General features: G+C 35.7%; 1 protein-coding gene across 1 annotated transcript; it reads left to right on the forward strand.

The window, feature by feature from the left end:
* Window positions 1-1043: 1043 nt before the first annotated feature.
* LOC131074603 (protein DGS1, mitochondrial) lies at window positions 1044-25474 on the forward strand (the record flags this gene model as incomplete). The annotated part of the gene is made up of 3 exons (XM_059216287.1): window positions 1044-1238; window positions 25029-25129; window positions 25267-25474. Coding segments are annotated over 3 exons (504 nt in total), but the record flags the coding sequence as incomplete, so codon positions are not given.
* Between the last annotated feature and the right edge of the window lie 336 nt (window positions 25475-25810).

Below are 25810 nucleotides of genomic sequence, written 5' to 3' on the forward strand. Positions count from 1 at the left end.
AGACGGCAATTAAAACCCTAAGGCTTGACCCTAAATCCAGACAATTGACTGACTAACAAAACCCTAAAGGACCCAGAAAACAAACCCTAAAAAGCAAAAAAAACAAGGGTCCCCATTTGCAATGGGGCGATGTGTGAAAACGTCACAACACTTCCCTGCCACCATTGCACTCTACCTAGGAAATTATCTCCATTTCAAACTGAGAAGACTGTAGATTGCCTCCCCTTGACCATCATTTGCTATCTCTGCTTCCTCTTCTCCTACAACTCCATCACCTTTGGCCATTCTGCCATCCTCATAGCCTGACTTTTTTTCTAACCTAGCATTTTCTATGTTCTATATTTTGGGCTATTTTGGTTGCTATCATGTGAATTTACCCTCGCAGTATCCTTTTCTTAAGGGGTACATACCTTAAAGCCGATGAAATTTTGCTGCAAGAATGCAGTACTTTCATTAACATTTAGTTCTAACACAATTTGTTATCTTAGGGGTTTCTGAGCTTCCTAAGTTCTGCATGGACATTTTTGAACTCAACATTGTGACTGATTTGCTTGGTTTGACTTTTAAAATAAAAAGAAAACAATTCTCCTTAATTTATTGCAATTTTCTGGGCAATGCCTGATCATGCACCAATGTGGCTTCGTGTCAAATTGTTTATACTAAATGGTATAGAGAGAGTGATATGATCACCTCCCAAGAGGTCAATTATGACTAATAATGGTACTATTAATTATGAGAATTCAGCGGATGTGAAGAGAATTATATTTGATATTGATAAGTAGAAAAAATGTGGCTGAGGAATTTCCTTTCTGTTTTGCAAAAGTCATTCAAAAAATTCTCTCTAAAACGCATACTTCACCATTTCACACTTATAATCATTCAAGTGCAATATATTAGTCCAACATCTAGTTTTTAACATCTTATTCATATTATTTGCTCATGCAGGAGCATCATTGGTGCTCTTCTTGCACATCAATAGCATTAGCAAGAGCAGAAAATGCACAAGAGTACATTATTATTCATTTCCTTCTGTCTTCATTCAGGTTTCAAAAAATAGAAGGCCAAGAAGGGCAGCAAGATTGTGGTTAAGATATGCTGGAGGTGCTGTTGGTCTTGCAGCTTGTTCAGGGTGGCTTCTAAGTCATAGTAAGTTGATGGGTAGTACGGATCTTGATCGTTGGCTTGAGGAAGGAAGAGGTTCCACAATTGCATTTTGGAAGGACCATGTAGAGTCACCGGTACAATTCTGAATCCTTTCTGATAAATACTTTGAACTTTGAAATTTGAAGTGACTCTTTAATAAATAATCTTATTTATTCTTGGACTTGAATCCAAAGTTTAGGATGAACCCAGAAGTGTTTCTATCCTCTTCAAAATTAATTACACAAAGCTTCAGTACCTATAAAGAACTATCTGATGTGTCTGCCTCATATCAGGTCCCTAGGATTCTTGCAGCTTAGATTGGCATCATTTCAAGAACATTGATAAATAGCAACAATATGCTACCTGATTCATCTTCTCTTCTCCTTGACTTGGAAAAGTCTTGAATTGAAATCTTTTCTTTGTCATGATTTATTTCCTGCATATTTCTTTTGCTTAGTAATAATATGGTTGAAAAGGTGGTGTGCAAAATTAAAAACTTGAAAGAGACATGAATTAGGTGCTCAGTTTGGATAAGGTACGCCCCTTGATCTTGTATATTGATTCAACCATGCAGATTTGAATAAAATCTATCAGTGAACCTGAAAGATCCCTATTAGAGATCTGATGTAATTTTCTGTCTGAGTTTCTTGTGATGCCTTTGACAGCGAATTTGGTTTTGATGTTTTCTTTCAAGAGTTTTGAATGTCAAAGGAAGTTCAATAATTGGAAATGAAAGGACAATGCAATAGAACAATTTCCCAAGCAAAATGTGAATAATGGAACTAATTTGTATTGACTGATTTGCATTTCCAGAATTCTGATTTGTTTTACCAGCAATTGATTAACTGACGGAAAAGACAAATTTACACATCTAGGGCACAAATCTCATACCTGGAAGTTATAAGGCAGTTGATAAGAGTTTATTGTTTATTCAATTGGCTGAGTATGTCTTCCAATCAGTTACATATGATCAGGTCAAGAATTAATTCCTAGCTACAGTAAGAAGATGGCCCAGCTGGTCTCTAATCACCAATTAATTCATTGCTACAGGTCTGATTAAGCCTGAAATATGTAATGGAAGTCCTCCAAAGCACCTGATCTGCAAATGATTCACCAAATCCTAGCTCAAAAATTTGGTACAGCTGCTGGGAAAGCTTATAGGAGGTTCGGCCAGGCTGGGAAATGACCAATTCACTGTTATTATACCTGATCTGCTATAATGAGACACCAATCTGCTCTTGAATGGTACTTATCTGCAATTTCTCACCAACAAACTACTTAAATGATGCAAAGATCAAACCAACTCCTCAGAATACGAAGGAATAATGTAGCTGGGTGGATGTCCAGGTCTCTGGCACAAGGGTTTTCGTCCTTGAGGCCAAAATATGCTGCAACCCTGTATTCCAGAGCTCAACTTGCAAGTTTTCTTCTTTCTAATAACCTGAATAATGAATAAACTGCTGCCCCCAATGTCTTTTAATCATGCCTTAGACCCTAATTTGAATTTGGGGTTAGTGTTGTACTTTTGGCATCATAAAACATGTTAAAATGTTTCTTTTTATTAAAAAATAACTTCCCCTAAGTGGTTTGACACATTAAGGGTCTAATTCCTCATTAAAAGTGGCCATATTATTAAGTTATAACCTTTAAGTTATAACTTCTAGGGAAATGTGCCAAGGGGCCAGTTTATTATAATATAAAGTGATTATATTATTTCACTTTATTATTATTTATTTAATCCAACTTATGAAATATTTTAATATTTCCTAATTTATTCATAAAATGCTCAAATGAGCTCAAAACTGAAAACTGTTTGTAGCCACTTGACTATGAAGGATGCCTTAACCTCATAGGCCAACTGATAGTTCTCCCCTAAAATTTAGGGATGCTCCTAAAAAGTAGGAGTTTGACCCTGTCAACTTGAAACTGAACCCCAATGGTCTGTTAGTGAACCCGGAGTCCCTCCTAAAAAATAGGAGCGCCTCCAAAAAATAGGAGATGCACTCAAAGTCTCCAAAACGTTTCCAAAGGTCTCTGGATGCGTCCTAGACCACTCCTAGTCAATCCCTAAAAAATAGGGATCCCTCCTAAATTTTAGGAAACTACTGTCAACTGCTCCAAACTGCCTGAAAGACTTATGCATGAGTCTCTAAGCTCCTGAGTTGGTTCCCTCCATGCTCTGCTGGCCTACGAGAACCAGATAATAGACCAACCCTGCTAGAAATGCTGTTACTAAGGAAGGGCGAAAATTGGGGACATGATAGAACAATTGGAGTTTCAAATTTTTGAATGGAGTGGAGGAACCAAGGAAGTTATTTTCATGATTTCCTCTGTAGATTTTCATGTTGTGTGTGCGGATCTCTCTCTCACATGCTGTAGGTTGCAAGAAGATTTCCTTGTTGCATGAGGGGTTTTGTTGGGACATGCATTTGCTATTTTACTGTTTCTATGAAAATTGAGTGCATAACTTTCCAGATGAATTCATGCTTTGTGAGGGTGTCAGGTCACATCCCTTTTTGCAGCTGCTAGGGCATGTGCAAGGACACAAATTTATTGGTTATTCTTGGAATGTGAATCATGTAATGTCCCCTCTTTGCTAGTTGCTTCTCAGGAGTAGGGATTTTCCTGATAGCCATCTTCACAGGCAAATTTGGAGGTTAGGAGATGATTGGCTAACCAAGGGGGACTTATACTTAGTCACTTTTGGCCTTGGTGAGCTTAAATTATATTAACTTTATAATACCTTATTATAAAGTTACTTTTTCAAATAAAATACTTACTCCATAAAGCAACTTTATTAAAAGGTTAATGATGAATTATAAGTTATTTCCCCTTGCATGCCTACCTAGGCATCAATTAATAATATTAAAAAGGGGCCATTTTTGAATGAGAAAATAATCCCTCAAGGTGGGCATAAGTTTTTGGAGGAGAAGATTCCAATGGAAGTTTATAATCTTTCTTAGGGTGGGCGCCAAGCTTGGGAAAAACATGGCCATTTTTTTCTGACTTCCCTTTCCTCCCGGGCGGCTTCGCAAGTTTGTGTTCTTTATGTGCGATTTTTCCGTGTGTCTATGTCTTGCGCAACGACGCTTTTTATGCACGATTTTGTAGTGGCGACGTTTGATCTACGTGTTTGTTTGCTACTCGTATTTTGACTGGACGTAGCTATTCTGGCTCCAAAAACATTCATGTTATTGACACCCTCGAAAAATCACAGCCGTCGCTTTCGCGATCAACGGTTTGCAATGCATTTGTAACTGCATGTTATGCGACTTTTTGTAGTACGTTAGTGCGTTTTTGGAGCCAGAATAGTCGGCCGCCATTTTGACCATTGTGTCTATTTGCTCGTGTTTTGCGTGCGTTTTGGGCATTCTCTTTGTGCTTTTTTTGGTTATATGTGCACACAACGGGATTCTTTTACTGCGGCTAGGGCACGATTTTTGGCAATTTTGGGTGTTGTTCGACTAGTTTTTTTTGCAGCAAATGAAAGATTTTGTGGATGGGTTTTGTACGGTTTTTATAATTGTTTTTCTCTTTCCTTTAAAAAAAAAATTATTTGTTGGGTTTTAATATTTTGCCCCTTGGAAATTTTTTTATTTTGGGTTTTAAATTTTTAATGTCCCTTGAAAAAAAGAAGTTATTTTGGGTTTTTATGATTTTTCCCTAAAGAAAATAAATTTGTTTATGAATTTTATTAATTTTTTCCACATTATTTTTTTTGGTTTTTTGATTTTTTCCACAAAGAATTATGGGAGAGTTTTGCTTGATTTTTTCCTCAAAAATCAGGGTTTTGCCACGCGACATTTTTGGGTTTTCACGATTTTTTCCTCAAAAATTGTTTGTAGGGTTTATAATTTTTTCCTTAAAAATTATCATCTGTAATTCACGAAGTTTGTGTGGGATGTTTTGGTTATCTGGGTTTTACTGTTTTTTTCCACAAAAACAATGATTTATAAATTCAGTTTTTAGGGTTTTTTCAATTTTCTCCTCAAAAATCACGAACTCTCTTTTGGAGGGTTCTTGTTTCAAGGTTTGACGGTTTTTTCCACAAAAATCGTGGTTTGTTGTAATTTGTTTTCAGTCGCACTTGGCGTTGCTGGGGCAAACATCTACAACTATGGTCTCTTGCAGTCGGTTTTGGAGTTGCTGGAGCAAACAGTGCTCAGTGCTCTTCTGCAAAAGTTTTTGCGGTTTTTTGACAAATTCATGTTTGTTGCTCTTTGGAGGGTTTGTCGATTTTTCCTCAAAATTGTGGTTTTAAGCGTGTGAGGATTACATCAAGTTGGACGGATTTTGGTACTCTTGGTCATTTACACTTTGCAGATCCTGGGAGGGTCTCCGTAATAGTAGAGTGTTCTTTGCATTTGTTCATTTGTGATCAAAAGACCTGCAGTGCCTTCTGTGGGGTATTGAGTACGATGACCATTAGGGAGGGTATTAAAATAATTTTATATCTATTCTATAATGGTCATCTTGTTTGTTGACTCATTTAGCTTTTTAGTTCATTTAGTCTTTTAAGCGCAACTATTGCTTCTTTTATAAGAACTCATAGTTTGCTTTTTAGTTTTTAGCTTTTTAGCTTTATTTAGCGTTTTAAGCTTTTTAGCTTCATGTTGAAGCTTTAGTTTAACAGTTTGTTCTTTTTAGAACATTGTCTTGTAAACCTCTTTATATACGTTGTATATTCGTAAATAAATCATTCAATTATTTTTCAAGCCTTCTCAGCTAGAGTTATAGCCTCACAACTTTTTATCCCTTGTCCACCTATGCATTAAGAAGAAAATAAACTCTAGCATAACTGGCCCCATAGACTTTGTTGCACAAATGACAGCCATAATCTGCTCCCCCTTGAGTTAGTTGAACTTGCTGATTTGGCTACACTCCCACTCCTAGAAGAATGCTCTGTGGCAGCCTTATTTCTATGACCTTTAGTTCTTTGCTGCATTTGAAGTTTAATCTTGTCACTTTCACTACTAGCATTGCTTCTTATTGTTTCTGTTTGTCAAAAAATTCGAACATAGCTGCAAGTGCCAATAAAAGGAAAAAAAAAAACACTCTTCCTTTGTTTTTGGAAATAAAACAAAAAAAATCTAAAAAAATGTGCAGGAAATTGAATAAATAAATAATAGATGGTAAACTTACCTCAAATTCAGTGGATTTGATGCCCTATTGCCTTTTTTTAACTGTTGTTCTCCTCTATTCATTGTTGGTCTTTTTCACAAGTTAGAAAATGTTAAAACGAGTAGTTTTTTTAAGTTGTAGAGAGGGTTTTTTAGGTTTAATTATAGTTTAAAAGGGTGTGGGGGTTCTATTAGAATAATTAATTCTTTTAGTACGTTACCTTCTTTTGTGGTTCTATTAATGGCCATTTAGTTAGTCATTTAGCTTTTTAGTTCGTCATCTTAGTTGTTGACTTATTTAGCTTTTTGCTTTTTAGTTCGTTAAACAAACTATTGCTTCTTTTATAAGAACGCATAGTTTGTTTTTTAGTTTTAGCTTTTTAGCTTCATGTTGAAGCTTTACTTTAATGGTTTGTTCTTTTTAGAACACCGTCTTGTGATTCCTTTATATACACTTGTATATTCATTATAAATTAATTCAATATCATTCGATTGTTGATTCAATTATTTTTCAGGTACTTGTGAACCCACCCAACCCTTTTTTAAAATCAAAATTGTTTTTCTTAAATTTTATTTAAAAATTGCATTAAAGAGGTGCTTGGGCTATAGTGGACAGCTAGCCATCCCCTACATTTCCTAGGTGTCCCCTATTTATTTTTGGATATCTTGGGGATATCTCTTATTTTTGGAAAAAAGGGGGATGGGGAGGGGATGTTTTGCTATTTGTCTGTGTCCCCAAAAGTTCCTTGTCGAAGGTATTTTTTGGTAGGGGATGTGTTCTAGGGGAGCATAGGTTTGCTTGAATGATGACCCATAGGTCTCACACACCCTGCAAAACCTTCAGCCGAGCCCACTTTCTTTAAAATTCTGGTAAGTTGGCAGTTTCCTGGAGTTAAAGACCATTGCATGGAAATGTCTCATACTGGGTTTCTTGTGCCCCGGCCAATTTTCCTTACCCGTTGCCGGTATTTCATTTTTGACTTTCTCGTGTCCAGCTTTGACGGCCACATCATATTCCATGTTTGCACATGCTCATATTCATAATCCAATGTAGCAAACGTGAAAGACACAGCTTTCTCTCATCTCCACCCATAATTTTGCCAGGTGGACAAGGGTTAAAACAGCGTCTCAACGCCATTGTATCATACTGCCCACGAAATCAGGAAGCTCATTTTTGACGCTTTGTTTAACTCTGGTAAAGTTACCTTTTTTTTATAGAAAGGGAATCGAAAGTTCTGCATCTCAAAAGTTAGGTCTTTTCCTATCAGCTTGTCACCTCCTGTCATTTGAAGTTGTGGTCAATTTTTTATGAGATATTAAATATAAATAAAAAATTATGGTTTTTAGTGCACTGTGAAGCTAAAAGTAGTATTGAACACAGAGGTATGTATGTCTACAATAATGAGTGTACCTTGCATAGAAGGTATTTTATTGAATGCAATCTTTGTGCAATGGCAATTGTTCTGAAGAGCAACATTTTCAAAATGATTTATAGAAAAACAGTTTAACCCTGAAAGTGATTCGTTATTTCAGGATGAATTTATAGCTGGTAATTTGTATTGAAGCCAACAATGAACCTAATTTTTTTAAAATTTGACTGGAAGTAAGCCTCCCCTCTCATTCTATTAATAAAATGATGTTCATCATATTTATTTTTATTTTCTCAATCTTGCATTTTTTGTGCAATATACTTTTCATACAGGGCTATTATTAATGCATATGAATAAATGCATTATCAAAACCGTCGCTCACTTCAGAACTAGCAGTACTATCTAGAGTCTAGACCATTCCAATAAACTTATCTAATATTTAAAATAAGTAAGAATGAAGTTTAAAGTTAAAATTTTAATCAGAATTCGAGGTGCAAAATTATGTATGTCTATAGTATAATTGTGATCAGAATACTCATCCTAAGAATTTGATTGTATAATATTTTTTATGATTTATTATATTCAAATATATGATTATATAAAATTTAAGAATTTTGGGTTCTCTATTGATCTAATATTACTTTCAAATCTAATATTATAAAAATCAAAATCTATATTGCACAAGAAGAATTTTTAAAATTTCAAGATGGAAACCTAAATTACACGAATGGCTATTTGGGTTTCAACTTGACTTCATTTTATAAAGGGAACATTACAAAGAACCAAGAGAGAGCGGACCGGGAATGACCGAAATCTGAATCGATTAACCAATAAGAGTAATCCTGTTTAGGCCTATTTTGGATCATACAAATCCCAGCCATAATAAACATAGGAAAAAATTGGCAAACTAGCAAACCCAAAAAAGCAACTTAGTGTTGATGTTATTGTAGCAGCAGGAGCTATCGCTGTCTTACATATGCGATTCTTTTTATTTACTAAATTGCTTGTTCATATCTCTACATATAATTTTTGTTGGTTGTTTGCATTCATTTGTTAATGGAAAATTAACGGTTGCCTATCGGGTTATTTTTGTTGGTTGTTTGCATTCATTTGTTAATGGAAAATTAACAGTTGCCTATCGGGTTAACGTCGCACCATTTACCTTTTACCCTTCTGATAAGAGTCATGTCCATTCGTCATGTTGCTTAGTCGAATATATAGTTTCCTTGATCGGGAGTTTGGGTCTATAGTCGTCGAAGGATATTCTACATATAACCATGTAATACCCGATAGAGAGTTGCTGTGTATATGTATGTGATGTCCGTGAAATTATAGCTGTGCATATTCTGCATCATCTTCAAGAGTTATTTGCTGTTATCTCTGTGACAATCTTCTGTGTATATTTGTGTGAAGCCTGGGATATATATACTGTATGGTTCATAGAGAGTAATCGCTGTGTGCATACATGTGATGTGTGTGAATTATATTCTCTTCTTATTCACCTAGTAAACATAAATAATCAAATTTATTTATTGAAGGAAACTGTAATGTCCCCTAGTATGGGTTCCTACCATTTCACCTAAATTCTGAAATAGCAGCGAGACTCTTTCAATTCTAATGTTCAGTGATGACCATCTTAAAATGGTGTATTTTACCCAACCCTAATTCTGATATAAAGTGGATATTATTTTAAATTCACAATAACGTCTATGTAGAACCATATATCTTCACCACAATATAGTCAATATCAGTATGCAAATATAGGTAGATATCGAACTTAATGAGACAAAGTGCTGATGTAAATAAGTAATTGTTATGATATTGACTGGGTAATTAATTCCTGTAATTTTAGCTTCAAGTAGCAACAGCTATGAAGATGTAGCCAATATTATCGCTATATGCCTTTATTAAATATGAACTTTACATTGGTCCGAAAATAAGAGGATGTCCACTGTTAATAGTGCCAGAATAATCTTTTACTTGATGGTAGCGGTAGGGGTCTGTAATGTCGAGCCTGATAGGGCAATGACGATATCCTCACAATGGATATATATATATTACTTTCCGCAATGGTTTACTCAGTCGGATATATCAATTGGCTTATGCCAAGGTATAGGTATCGCTAACAGACATATATCACTATCCTCTCCTCCTTTCCTTCTCCTGATGATCTATTGCTGTTTCCTATGTCTAAATCCCCCCTTGCTTCTGGGATACCAATAGCGGTTCCTAAATAGTATGGGATAGTTGGCCATACAGACGCGACTCCTGAGAAAGGGTGTTGCTGACAAAAGTCGTGCCTCTCCGTGACTCTCCAGTGACTGGTCTATGCGACTCCAAGGGCTGTCGAATTGGCAAGTTTTGGAAAATATTTGTCAATACTTATGTTTGTTATTAATATTACTTTAGAGAGGGTCGACAGTGTTAGTATTAATATTCGGCAATACACTCCACATATATGATCACTCAGCCACTTATCGGGCTAGCAAGCAGATAGGTTCCTTACTATCATACTTGTTACTTTAATTAAATATTTTCTTAGTTATAATATTGATATTATAATAATACAGTATTATTTTTGTAATAATGTATTAGTTGTTATTTTTTCAATAATTTAATATTGTAAAATTTATATTATTATTTGGTAAATATGAAATTAATATTAATTATAAGTTATATATTTAATCTGGTTTACTATTATTATTAAGATTTTATTCTATTCTTTTTATTTGGTTATATATATTATTAAATTCTATTTTAGAGCAGTATTATCAAGTTTAGATGGGGACATCACAGTCTCCCCTCCTTGAATTTGCTTGCCCTCAAGCAATATTATAATCTTGATTATTGGATCTGCAATCATATTTGAACAATACATATATACATCTTATATCTTTCTAGTTATTCACATATCGAGTATGAATCAAACACAAAGCATACACATGAAAACACAAAGTATACACATCAATACACACTTACTCAAAACATATGTATGAAATATATGTAAGCACGGAGTATACAAACAACTACACTTGTTGTCAAACCTTGTTTGAAATCCTGCAATACGTTAGGAAACCATTGGAACTAATAATATAAATCTCTACAGAAAGATAATTAAGCATAAACTAACTTAACCAGGGTCTGGTCCAACTCCCCATAGGAGTTCAATCATAAGAAAGTGGGAGTAAGAGGAATGATGAGGTGTCCAAGAGACCCTCTACCCTAGGCCCAAGGGCGGAGTGAAAGCCAGAGCTCCCTTGGCCTCATGGGACCACGGGTCATACCATGAGGTGGGCTACCTAGTGAGGTATCCTATCACCGTTCCCCTTCATCACTTCACGCTTATCCCCTTATTAATAATCAAATATAATAGAGATTGGAAAGATACAATAGGGTGTCCTAAATGTCCTTCCCCTCTAAGCCCAAGAGCGATGGACTCCGTCTTATGCCCGCTTGGCCTCATGGGACCACCGGTCATACCATAAGGTGGGTTACCTAGAGGAGGACCTCATCGCCATTCTCCCATCTTGTACTTCCTTATATTCATGACAGTTTGCTCCATAGATCCTTTATGGATTTCTTATACATTTCATAGTTGTGTAATTTTAGGACAGTTTTCTCTCTTCCTTCTTACTCATGTTGTTGGAGATCGCTAGGTGTATGTACTCATGATCACTAAATCTGTTCTTTCACAAAAATCCATTTGTTTGTTATCTCGTCCTCTTTTGATTGATGTAATTTAAGATTTCCCTCATCATATCTTGTTTTCTTGCTGCAGTTTTCCCCTTCATGAGGTATAACTTCTATATGATGGGCTCCACCCTTTCTTTCGCACTTATGTTCTGGCTCCCAATTTTCTTTGCATCAGTAGCACAAGCTTCTATTCTTACGATTGCTTCGGCTGCAAGCATGCCCTTCCTCGCAGGGATCTTTACACTTGTAACACAACTTTTCCTCTTGATGTCCTTTATTACAAACATGCCCATATTCCCATGGATCTTCACATTTAAAGCACAGTCTTTTCTTTCTAAGTTCTTTTCAAGTGGCTTGAGAAAGAAATATTCCCCCATGCTTGTCCTCCTTATGGAAATACTTAAATGTAAGATTTTTAGACCCTTCTTTTAATGATGGGGTGCCAAATTTTAGGGCCTTTTGAATGGCTTCTTCCAAGTTTGTTGGTTCCATGGCACTTACTATGTTTCTAATTGATTCCTTTAATCCTTCCACAAAGAGGTAAGTGAGTCTCTCTTGAGATATTTCTGGTACCATGACTGCCAAATTTTGAAATTCGGAGTCAAATTCTTCTACTGACCCGTGTTGCCTTAGTTGAGTTAGTTCTTTGAAGTACCATTGTGGATGCCTTTGATCAAATCTCTTGATAATTTTCTGAGTGAATTCTTCATATGAAGTGATGTTCTGGTGGCCTAGGGTGATGAGCCCATGGTGCCACCAATTATGTGCAGCCCCTGTGAGATGTAAGACTGCAAATTTGATTGCATTTTCTTCTGTCATAGGGCTGAGGGAAAGATAGGTATCAAGTTTTTGAACCCATGACTGGGCCGAGAATTTTCCCGAACCATCAAAGTTAGGAATGGTGATTTTGCTTATTCTTTCCCTAAGGTCCTTTTCACCATATTTTTTCCTTTTCATTTGGGGGATAGATCTCATTTTGGCTTCATGGTAATCTCTGAAAGATACATTTGCTTTTAGTTCAGGATCTAAATATGAATATGCTCTCAATATTTCATCTACATTATCCAAAGGGAAATTATTTTCTTCTTCTCCATGTTCCTCTCTTGGTAAAAAAGATGGTTTTGTGGGCCTTGTGTTTGCACTGTTATTTCCTTGATTATTTTCAGAATGACGGGAGTTTATGTCCCTACCATTACTTTGGATAGCTCTAGAATCATTATTGCTTAGGTTTTGGAGTGTTTGAAGGATCATCTGATTGGTTTTCTCATTTTGCTCCATGAATGTCCTAAAGTCATTACTCAATTGATCTCCCATTTTACTGCCCCATCTATGCATTAATAGTTCCTACAGGTTGGCAGGAAAAACAAGCTCTGATACCGCTTGTAATGTCCCCTAGTATGGGTTCCTACTATTTCACCTAAATTCTGAAATAGCAGTGAGACTCTTTCAATTCTAATGTTCAGTGATGACCATCTTAAAATGGTGTATTTTACCCAACCCTAATTCTGATATAAAGTGGATATTATTTTTAAATTCACAATAACGTCTATGTAGAACCATATATCTTCACTACAATATAGTCAATATCAGTATGCAAATATTGTTAATGCATTGTAGCTCCTGCAAGATAAGTAAACCATAATCGTATATGTCTGTTATCATTTATATTTTGCTTACTGATTTGAAACATGATAAATTGCTATAAAATAATGGTATTCATTCGATTGCTATAATATATATTGATATGTTATCGGGTTGTTAAAACCCGGTAACATATTATGTGCATCGAACCTCAACTAAATGCTGTTGTTAATAAAGCACCGATTCAGTATTTGCTATCGGGTGTAAACAAGCACCGCTTCATTGCTTGGTAAAACACTTTAGTTAATTAATGAAATATGCACCGATTCAAATATACAATGTGCACTTTGGTTATCAGGTGCATTAAGGCACCGATCCAAATTATGATATGCAATATGTTTATCGGGGTTATATGTGAACCGATCCATTATGTAAATAGCATTGTGTTAAGAGACAAAACAAAAGTATATTGAAAAGGCACCGATCAATGGGTGCATTGATCGGTCATGCCTAAAAGGCATGACCGGTCAATACGCCTATTGACCGGTTGCCTAAATGATATATATGCCAATTGAATTCATTTGGAGAAGACATAGAAAAATATTAAAATGATCTCTCTCCCACAGTCTGCACATAAATAAATCAGAATTGTTCAGACACAAAATTATAAATTGCAATCACATAGCATTGCTAGTATTTAACTTGTTCTTCAATAGAAATTGAATATACTTTACATGGTATCAGAGCCACGATAATCGAACCTAAGGCTATTCGATTTTGATAAATTCAAGGACAAAGTTATAAACTACATCACATTTCTAAAATGGCCAACGCTATCAGATTCGAAGATAGACTCGGAGGTAGCGAAGATTTTTCAGCTTGGAAGTTTAGAATCAAAATGATTTTGAGAGAAAACAAAGTCGATTCATATGTTCAAACTGAAAATGCACAGCCAGAAGATGAACCTGACAAATCAACATGGATTGAGGGAAATGAAAAGGCTATTAAAATAATAGTGGATGGGGTAAGAAATAACATAATGCCCATCATTAAAAAGTATGAGACGGCTTATAAAATGTTCAAGGCACTCGAAAGGACATTTGAGATATCAAATGCAAGTCGTACTCTGGCATTGAAACGAGAGATCAATCATATCAGTATGAACAAAGGGGAGACAATTAACTCCTACTTTATGCGGATATCAAGCCTAAGAGATGACTTAGCTTCCCTTGGATATGAGATCCAAAGCAAAGAGGTAACACTCATTGCTCTAGATGGGTTGCCTAGTGGATGGAACGCATTTGTCCAAGGCATCAGTGCTAGGTCTAAATATCCCAAGTTTGAAAGATTAAGAGATGACTGTCTACAAGAAGAATCAAGATTGAACAAGGTAGGAATAAAACAAAAGAATATAGACGAAGACTTGCAAGTCCTAAATACAAACACTAATAAGAAGTACAAGAAGAAGCAATTTAGGAAGAGGAAAGCTTATCAAGGCAAGAACACTTCAAAGAAAGACCTATCACATGTTCAATGTTATAGGTGTGACAAATTCGGACACTATGTTGCAAAATGTCCAGAGAAAGGAAAGCAAGCCACATTTGCCACAGTGAGGAAATCCAAAAGAGAAAATGACTTTGAGAACTATGTTGTCTACTCAGCACTTACAAACCATGCTTCAAACAAATTTAACTCATGGGTGATCGACAGTGGTTCATCCAGACACATCACCGGTTTTAGAGAAGTACTAGACTCCATGATAGAGGAGGATGATGAGGAAGTGACCATCCGAGATGATTCATCACATCCAGTCAGAGGAATTAGAACCTGCACCATCAAACTAAAGACAGACATGTCATTACGACTTGAAGGGGTACTATATGTTCTTGGCATCAGAAGAAATCTAATCTCCATATCAACACTAGAAGATCAAGGATACTGAGTGACCTTCATGGAAAACAAGGTGTTGGCTTGGCCAAAGAAATCCTCCATCAAGAACGCTAAGGTCATTGGTCAAAGACAAGGCTATTTGTATGAGCTATGCACAGAGCCCAATCTAGCCTTGATCCATGAAGCCACTAATGCAAATGAAGTGTGGCACAGGAGATTAGGCCATCTAAATTATAGAGCTTTGTCAACGATGGGAAACCTTGTCACAGGTCTACCTAAGTTGAAGCAATATCATTCAGAGGCATGCAAAGGATGTGCCCTAGGTAAAAATACCAAAAGTGCATTTCAGAATAGTACTAGGAAAACTAGCAAAGTTTTGGAATTAGTTCATTCCGATGTATGTGGACCTATGTTCGTACCCTCTCTAGGGGGATTCTTGTACTATGTAATTTTTGTTGATGACTACTCTAGGAAGACTTGGATCTACTTTTTGAAATGTAAAGAATCAGAAGAGATCCTAAGTAGATTTAAAGAGTTTAAAACTTTAACAGAAAACCTCTTAGAAAACAAAATTAAAACCCTAAGAACTGACAATGGGGGGGAATACACATCAGAACTATTTAAAGATTTTTGTAAAAATTCTGGGATTAAGAAGGAGTTAACAATACCTTATAACCCTCAACAAAATGGAGTAGCTGAAAGAAAAAAATAGGACCATAGTAGAAGCTGCCAAAGCTATGATACTAGATCAAAATCTAAACTTGAATCTTTGGGCAGAAGCAACTAGCACTGCTGTGTACATACAAAATAGATGTCCTCATTCACACCTTGAAGATAAAACTCCTGAGGAAGTCTTTACCAAAACAAAGCCAGATATCAGCCACCTTAGGATATTTGGGTGTCCTGTCTATATACATGTACCTAAAGAGAAAAGACTAAAACTAGAGCCCTCTGGAAAAAGGGGAATACTTGTAGGGTACAGTGAAACTTCTAAAGCTTACAGAATCTATGTACAAGGGCAGAGAAATATTGAACTCAGTAGGGATGTAATCTTCGAAGAAGATTTAGCCTTCAAAAGGGCCCAAAATACAATAGAACTTGAAATCTATAATCCTACTCCTAACCTAGTAGAAGATCCTACTCCTGAGCTTCAGAGGGAGTATCTTGAGGAAACTATAGGTGAAACACAAAACCCATCTATAGAAAAAACTCAAGAAAAGACCACTATGGGCCACCAAAACTGTAGCAGAAGCTCAGAAGTTCGCTGCTCCTTCAGGAACCTTCAGGGAAAGCAAGAGGCCTAATAAGTTCACCAACTATGTTGCCCTTATGAATGATCTCTCTAAAGCTGAACCAAACAATGTATCAGATGCACTCAAACATCAAGTATGGAAAGATGCCATGTCTGAAGAGTATCAGTCCATTATGAAGAATGATGTTTGGGAGATTGTTCCTAGGCCAACCAAGAAATCTGTTATGTCTTCTAAATGGTTGTTTAAAATCAAGCATGCTGCAGATGGTAGTATTGAAAAGCACAAGGCCAAATTTGTAGCTAGAGGGTTCTCACAGAAGGAAGGAATAGATTATGAAGAGACATTTGCACGTGTTGCCAGGTATACATCAGTAAGAGATGTACTAGCCATTGCAGCAGCAAAGGGGTGGAAGGTACATTAGATGGATGTAAAGACAAGATTTCTAAATGGTGAGATCTCAGAAGAAGTCTACTTAGAGCAACCCGAAGGGTTTGAAATTCATGATGCAGAGTCTCATGTGTGTAGACTCAAGAAAGCTCTCTATGGGCTCAAACAGGCTCCCAGGGCCTGGTATGAAAGAATTGACACCTATCTCTCAAAGCTAGGTTTCTCTAAGAATGATGCAGATCCTAATCTCTACCTCAAAAGAAATAAAGGTGATATGCTAATATTGATTTTATATGTTGATGACTTATTAATCACAGGAAATGATCACCTAATAGATCAATGCAAAAAAGATCTATCCACAAAATTTGATATGAAGAACTTGGGGCTTTTTCATTACTTCCTAGGATTGGAAGTATGGCAGAATCCTGATAATATTGTACTGAACCAAGGGAAGTACACCTTGGACATATTGACGAGATTCAGAATGCTAAACTGCAGGCCCATGACCTCTCCTATGGAAACCAACTTCCATAAACTTAAAGAAGCAGCAACATAGTCAAAACCCACTGACCCTACTCAATACAGGCAGATGATTAGGTCTTTGATGTATCTGGTAAATAAAAGGCCAGATATCTATTATGCTGTTAATGCTCTAAGTCAGTTCATGTGTGAACCTAAGGAGATACACCTGGTTGCAGTAAAACATATAATGAGATACTTACAAGGTACTCTAAAGCTTGGTCTTAAATATGAGAAAATTGACATAGACCTACATGGATTTACAGACTCAGATTGGGCTGGCAGTGTGACTGACAGAAAGAGCACTTCAGGGTGCTGCTTCAGTTTAGGTTCAGCCATGATATCCCGGATCAGCAGAAAACAATCTTCAGTAGCTCAGAGTTCCACTGAGGCTGAATATATTGCAGCTTCCATGGCTGCCCGAGAGGCAGTATGGCTTAGGAAGTTGGTTGTGGGATTGTTTGGAGAACCTATGAAACCTACAGTTATTCAGTGTGATAATCAAAGCTGTATAAAACTCTCTGTAAATCCAGTATTTCATGACAGGTCCAAACATATTGAGATTCCATACCATTATGTGTGAGATATGGTTGACAAGAATGTGATTAAATTAGAATATGTGTGTACAGGAGATCAGACTGTAGATATTCTGGTAAGTCATGGATGTGCCATGACTGCGTTGTGATAAAACATTTATAAAATGTTATTGCACTTATCACAACCTGGATATGATGAGAATTTAAACACTTCTCATATGGTTATCCTTGTATTGCGTGCTTAGGCAATACTGATATCACGTGCTTAGGTGATATCTCAACCAGTGATCATGTTGGATCTTTGGTAAGTCATGGATGTGTCATGACTGTGTTGTGAGAAACATTTATAAAATGTTATTGCACTTATCACAACTTGGATATGATGAGAACTTAACACTTCTCATATGGATTATCCTTAAAAGTATTGCATGTTTAGGCAATACAGATATCACATGTTTAGGTGATATCTTGATAAATATTTGTATCACATGCTTAGGTGATACTTTATATAACATGCTCAAGTGATGTTCTTTTATTTTTCATACCATATGTTTTGATGATATTTCACATGATATAGATTTTGATGATTGATATTATCTTGGTTATGAAAGAGAAATGTGTTGCAGGTTACCTATCTTCCAGAGCTAAGAGGGAGTGTTAATGCATTGTAGTTCCTGCAAGATAAGTAAACCATACTTGTATATGTCTGTTATCATTTATATTTTGCTTACTGATTTGAAACATGATAAATTGCTATAAAATAATGGTATTCATTCGATTGCTATAATATATATTGATATGTTATCGGGTTGTTAAAACCCGGTAACATATTATGTGCATCGAACCTCAACTAAATGCTGTTGTTAATAAAGCACCGATTCAGTATTTGCTATCGGGTGTAAACAAGCACCGCTTCATTGCGTGGTAAAACACTTTAGTTAATTAATGAAATATGTACCGATTCAAATATACAATGTGCACTTTGGTTATCGGGTGCATTAAGGCACCGATCCAAATTATGATATGCAATATGTTTATCGGGGTTATATGTGAACCGATCCATTATGTAAATAGCATTGTGTTAAGAGATAAAACAAAAGTATATTGAAAAGGCACAGATCAATGGGTGCATTGATCGGTCATGCCTAAAAAGGCATGACCAGTCAATACACCTATTGATCGGTTGCCTAAATGATATATATACCAATTGAATTCATTTGGAGAAGACATAGAAAAATATTAAAATGATCTCTCTCCCACAGTCTGCACATAAATAAATCAGAATTGTTAGACACAAAATTATAAATTGCAATCACATAGCATTGCTAGTATTTAACTTGTTCTTCAATAGAAATTGAAGATACTTTACAAATATAGGTAGATATCGAACTTACTGAGACAAAGTGCTGATGTAAATAAGTAATTGTTATGATATTGACTGGGTAATTAATTCCTGTAATTTTAGCTTCAAGTAGTAACAGCTATGAAGATGTAGCCAATATTATCGCTATATGCCTTTATTAAATATGAACTTTACATTGGTTCGAAAATAAGAGGATGTCCGCTGTTAATATTGCCAGAATGATCTTTTACTTGATGGCAGCGGTAGGGGTCTGCAATGTCGAGCCTGATAGGGCAATGACGATATCCTCACAATGGATATATATATTACTTTCCGCAATGGTTTACTCAGTCGGATATATCAATTGGCTTATGTGAAGGTATAGGTATCACTAACAGACATATATCACTATCCTCTCCTCCTTTCCTTCTCCTAATGATCTATTGCTGTTTCCGATGTCTAAATCCCCCCTTGGTTCTGGGATACCAATAGCGGTTCCTAAATAGTATGGGATAGTTGGCCATATAGATGCGACTCCTGAGAAAGGGTGTTGCTGACAAAAGTCGTGCCTCTCCGTGACTCTCCAGTGACTGGTCTATGCGACTCCAAGAGCCGTCGAATCGGCAAGTTTAGAAAATATTTGTCAATACTTATGTTTGTTATTAATATTACTTTAGAGAGGGTCGGCGGTGTTAGTATTAATATTCGGCAATACACTCCACATATATGGTCACTCAACCACTTATCGAGCTAGCAAGCAGATAGGTTCCTTACTATCATACTTGTTAGTTTAATTAAATATTGTCCTAGTTATAATATTGATAATATAATAATACATTATTATTTTTGTAATAATGTATTAGTTGTTATTTTTGTCAATAATTTAATGTTGTAAAATGTATATTATTATTTGGTAAATATGAAATTAATATTAATTATAAATTATATATTTAATTTGGTTTACTATTATTATTAAGATTTTATTCTATTCTTTTTGTTTGGTTATATTTATTATTAAATTCTATTTTAGAGCGGTATTATCAAGTTTAGATGGGGACATCACAGAAACTAACATGTAAGGAAGTAATCAATATCTTCAAGATAGTGATATATATTGTTTCAGATTAATTCAAATCAAGAAAATTAATCATGTACTTCTGACCATATAATTCTTATCCAAAATTTAACATGGTATCAGAGCGGGTTTAAGAAAAGATTTGATCAGACTTGTCTTAAGTAGTCAAGTAAACCTTTCTCTAGGGTAGATCTTGAAGGCATAGTATTGCAGATCTAAGGTTGCAAATTATTTCAGACCTAAGGGCAGATCTTTGAAGGAGAATTTGTTCGGAAAAAGAAGATGGTGAACAGTGTCAAGGTAGAAGATAGGCTTGATGGAGCCTCAAACTTCAACTCTTGGAAACCCAGGGTACTCATTGCATTAGAGGAGAATGATCTTCTTGATTTGGTGGAACGTGATATGCCCGAGCCTTCCGATGATACTGGGAAAATCCAGAGGAAGAAGAATGGCACGAAAGCTAGGAAGATCTTGACAGACTCTGTGATGGATCACCTAGTACTGATCATCTCCAAGTTGAAGTCAGCTAAAGAAATGTTTGATACTCTAAAAGGCATGTATGAGATCAACAACACTAGCAGAGCCCTTGCTTTTGGACAACAACTTCACCATGTAAAAATGTATAAGAAGATTTAGTCATCTCATTCTTTATGAAGATTGCTGATTTGAGAGATCAGTTGAACGCTATTGGGGACATAATTGCAGTTAAAGATCTTGTTATGCTGGCACTAAATGGTCTTCCCCAATCTTGGGAGCCCTTCATCCAAAGCATCAGTGGGAGATCTAAGCTGTCCAAGTTTGATCGTCTTCGAGCTGATTGTATTCAAGAAGAGTCTAGGTTGGCAGCAAGAGGAATTGGGCGAAACCATCATGATGTAGAAAATCAAGTTCTTGCTACACATACTTCTAGAGAAAGAGGCAAAAGAAGAAAAAGGAATAGAGACAGAGAACCAGATTCTGCCCCAAATTCAAAGAAGAAGAAGGATTTCTCTCACACTCAGTGTTTCAGGTGTGACAAGTATGGCCACTTTGCTCGAGATTGCAAATTAAGACCTACACAACTTGCTTCTACTGCAGAAATTGCCATAGGGACATCTCTGAAGGAGCTAAGCTCTAAAGTTGATTAACAAGGTTTCTTATTCTAAAGTCGACCAGTTTCTTTGAAGAGGAGGAATTAACATTTAGAGGGAGTCTGACAAACTAACAGAGGCAACTTTGGACGAGAAGGTCAGGTGGTTGATACTAGTACTTGAAGACCTTGTTGAGAGGGAGGCTTAGCATCAGTGATTTGTGTTATTTGTTGTTAATGCATTTTTCTCCGAGACGGAGAAATTTGAGGTGAAAGCCCTTGTTAATGCATTTTTCTCTGAGACAGAGAAATTTGAGGTGAAAGCCCTTGTTAATGCATTTTTCTCTGTCACAGAGAAATTTGAGGTGAAAGCCCTTGTCCATCTCTGTCTTTTGTGAGACAGAGATGTGGTTCTATCCACCCTCTGGAAGTAGCCATGGTGGATGTTATGTTGAGAGACTCCATGACAACATCATGTTGAGAGACTCCGTGGTGTATCCTTTATGCTTGTGTTTTTCCACTCATGGGAGTAGCCATAGTGGATGTCATGTTGAGTGACTCCATGATGACATCACATTGAGTGACTCCGTGATGGGCACTTGTGCACATATTCTTTTCCACACATGGGAGTAGCCATGGTGGATGTCATGTTGAGTAACTCCATGATGAACTTTGTTTCACAAATGGGTGTAGCCATTGTGAGTGTCATGTTGAGAGACTCCATGACATGGATATTTGGAAAGATATCTCCTTAGCTAAGAGGAAGTGTTGATGTTATTGTAGCAGCAGGAGATATCACTGTCTTATATATGCGATTCTTTTTATTTACTAAATTGCTTGTTCATATCTCTACGTATAATTTTTGTTGGTTGTTTGCATTCATTTGTTAATGGAAAATTAACGGCTGACTATTGGGTTAACTTCGCACCCTTTACCTTTGACCAAAGTAGCCGGAAACTCCTTTGTCCCTCCCTGGGAACGCGTATCCCCGTATCTGAAACAAATACGTATTCTATACAGCCCGGATACACATTTAATAATGTACCCACGTGCCCAAAAAACCTTGATATCCAATCATGCTAGATACTATGTGATTTGATTTTTTATAAAATTGACGGAAATCTTCTTAAATTCAGTTTTATAAAACTTCATTCATGCATTTAAAAAAAAAAAAAATTGGTATAAACAAAACCTACACCCAATGAGAAAGACAAATGAAATGTTTTTCTATTCGAGTGACCCATTTTTTGGGTTATCTTCCAATGCAACTCCACTATTTTTGCACATTGTAAAATGTTAAATCAACTTATCATTATTTATGTAGCAATCATGTGTCTATATTGCTTTTTTATGAATGACATATCCAGCCGTATCCATATTGGGGGTCTTAAAAAATGGCCGTATCCGTATCCAATACCGTATCCGTATCCGATACCATATTCGTGTCCATGCAACTTTGCCTTTGACCCTTCCGATAAGAGTCATGTCAATTCGTCATGTTGCTTAGTCGAATATATAGTTTCCTTGATCGGGAGTTTTGGTCTATATTTGTTGAAGGATATTCTGCATATAACCGTGTAATACCCGATAGAGAGTTGCTGTGTATATGTATGTGATGTCCGTGAAATTATAGCTGTGCATATTTCGCATCACCTTCAGGAGTTATTTGCTGTTATCTCTGTGAAAAATCTGTTGTGTGTATTTGTGTGAAGCCTGCGATATATATACTATATGGTTCATAGAGAGTAATCTGTGTGTGCATACATGTGATGTGTGTGAATTATATTCTCTTCTTATTCACCCAGTAAACATAAATAATCAAATTTATTTATTGAAGGAAACTAGCGTCTAAGGAAGTAATCGATATCTTCAAGATATTGATATATATTGTTTCAGATTAATTCAAATCAAGAAAATTAATCATGTACTTCTGACCATATAATTCTAATCCAAAATTTAACACTTAGTACATACACAAAACAATTCTAATTATTACTTTTTTTAAAGTGTGTGAATTTAATTTATGACAGATTAAAGTGTTTTTGGCTTAGGTGAGTAATTTCGCCATTGACTCGCCACAAAAACTCATTGAGTTTTTTCACAAAAACTTGGCGAGTATCCGGCAAAAACTCGGCTGCATAAAAAAAGAGGCTCGAACACATAAAACAATCATCTAAATTTTTTTTTCAAGTCAGTCTCATTCTCTTCATTAGAATATATACATGAAATATAACATTTAAGTATAAGACTTATATTTTAAGTTATATTTAATGTATATATTGGCAGGATGTTTGAGAGTGGTTTTAGATCTCTAGGAGTTATAATGCAAATTATAGGTTTTAGAAGTTCTTCTATATTTTCAGACTTAGTCAAATTTCAGTAATTAGTAGGCTCCTATCAGCATTCTCTAGCTCTCTCTATCTCAATCACTTTATCTACCTCGAATTCTAGACCTATCTATCTCCCTATCACTCTTCCTCTATCCCCTCTCTCTATTATTCTTTCCTCTCTCCCCCCAAGATCTATACCTATCTCTCTACCCCTCTCTCTCTCTCACCCTCAGACTCCGCGAGGGTTGCTACCCTCAACCTCATTCTGGCGAGGTAGATGAGTCACATCGGACTACCAGGACTAGACCCTCTAGTTCTATCTCTCACCAAGTTTTCACTAGAGCTGGGAAGAGGAAGACGTAAAATGTTTTGATGTAGTATTTACTTTTAGTTTTACAAAAACAATTTGCTATTTCATTTTGTTTCAGTCTATTAGCCATCAACATTCCACAAGAGGATGCCATTTTGTACCCAATTTGCATTTAAATCAATCATAGGTATCTAGACTCAGCTTGTTTCTTTTGAGTACTCATTTATTGACTCATTGGATGCATCTCCTCACTGAATTTTGCAACAAAAAATAATGCATTTCTAATTAAATTTAAGCAAATTTTTAAGTTGCCAAGTTTTTGCCGAGTTTTTTTTTTCGGGCCTTGGCAAGTAGTTCAACTACGATTTTAAGTATATTTTACTATCGGTGAAACCATTGCACCTTCTTTTGGTGCAAGTGCTAGTTATAATAATATCAATATTGAAGAAAGATTATAAATCATGACATACAAGTTTGCTAAATTGATATTAAGTATATTGTATCGTAAATTTGGAAATTTGTAAATATTTATGGTGGTTTTGCTTAGTTTATGCATGCTATATGGTATTTTGAACTTAAATCTGCTTTTGGGCTGCATATTATGTATATATTTATAAATTTTCAATGTTTTTTATGAGGACATATGTGTACCCATCCACCCAAGCCCTACCTCATTCCTCTCCCTCCATCCCTCCTCCCAACCAAAACAAGAAAATCTCTGTACTGGCATGTCATACCATGTATCTGTACTAGTATGCAATTCCGATTTGACAACTTAGATATAAATGGTGTATATTTAGTAGCTTGAAATAAGTTGTCAATCAATGCCTCTTGGCATTTAGTGCAAGTTCAAAATGCTTGTTTTTTCAACCATATTAAGTGGTGCAGTTTTTACATCTATTACTGAATAGTCTGTTTCTTCTGTGATATTAAAATACATGGGATAAATCATTGATAGCATTCTTGAGAACTAGTCGGAAAGGAAGATCTGTCCTGTTTGTTACAAAAGGAATATTACATTAAGAAATGATAATGAATATGAAAATATCTGTAGAAGATATCTCTTTCTAGAAATTTTTTTGCAAGCAGTTTGTTTAAATTTTAACTTAATAGATTTGTATATAGTTTATTTCCTGTTCCAAAACGCACGAATTAGTTTGATAGATTTCCTTGTGTAGACACTTCAAATATTTTTGTTGTGTCTGTAATCTAAATTTTTATCATGTATGTAGCATCTTTAACCATTTTTTATACTATGAAGCTTTGTCACCACTTCTGGTTGGTTTTCAGACTTTGCTTGCTCTCAGATATTCACACCCAGAACTGAATTAGGTAGTCTGCTAACATGTTAAGGAATTGAGAGTCACTTAACACCATGGCTATGTTTACACTGAACTTCTCAATTGTCAGCTTCTGTCCATCAGGGATGAATTATTTGAGACATTCAGAAAGCGACACAGGGGGGTTATGGAGCTTGAAGAAGTACAATTGACTGCAAATTCCTTCCACAGGTCAGTGCTCATTCTTTCTATTTGGTATATTCTTTGCTGACATAAATATGTTCACGCAGTGCACTAAAATTATGAAAATACCAATGAATAACTGTGACTATTTGTTATTTTTCCTTTAATCAAATCCTTGATTGCAGAATGTTAGTGGCATTTACTGAACAAGCAACTGGAGAAAAACTACCAGAAGGAGCATCAGACCAAGAAATGATGGAAATCATGATGGCAAGGTACTTTGCAGCCATGCCTTTATCCATGTCGCACCCCTTTTGTTTTCTTTTCCAGCTACTAACTTTTTTATATTGGAATCTTCTGCTAAATAAGATAGTTCTAGTTGCCATTGCTTAGGTAATTCTTTTTTTATTTTGGCATCTTTGAAATTGAAAATTGTAAAATTCAGTCACCCAGACCTATGAGGATGCACTTACTCAGAATGGCAATAATTTTTTTTTGATAGAAATGATAAGATTTATTTAAAATAACAGGTAAAATAAACAAAATGATATTTCAAATAAGACTGGTTCCAGACTGTAAAAATCAGGTAGATTGGTAGTAGAGACATATTTGACTTGACAGGCCAATACCTCATTAATTTAAAATTTAAATGAAAGGGTTGATTTATTCTCATCTAACTTTTGCAAAATATGAGACAAAATAAATGCTTAATCATTTGGGTGGTAATAC

This window comes from Cryptomeria japonica, unplaced genomic scaffold (assembly GCF_030272615.1).
Source record: "Cryptomeria japonica unplaced genomic scaffold, Sugi_1.0 HiC_scaffold_1436, whole genome shotgun sequence".
Taxonomy (NCBI): domain Eukaryota; kingdom Viridiplantae; phylum Streptophyta; class Pinopsida; order Cupressales; family Cupressaceae; genus Cryptomeria; species Cryptomeria japonica.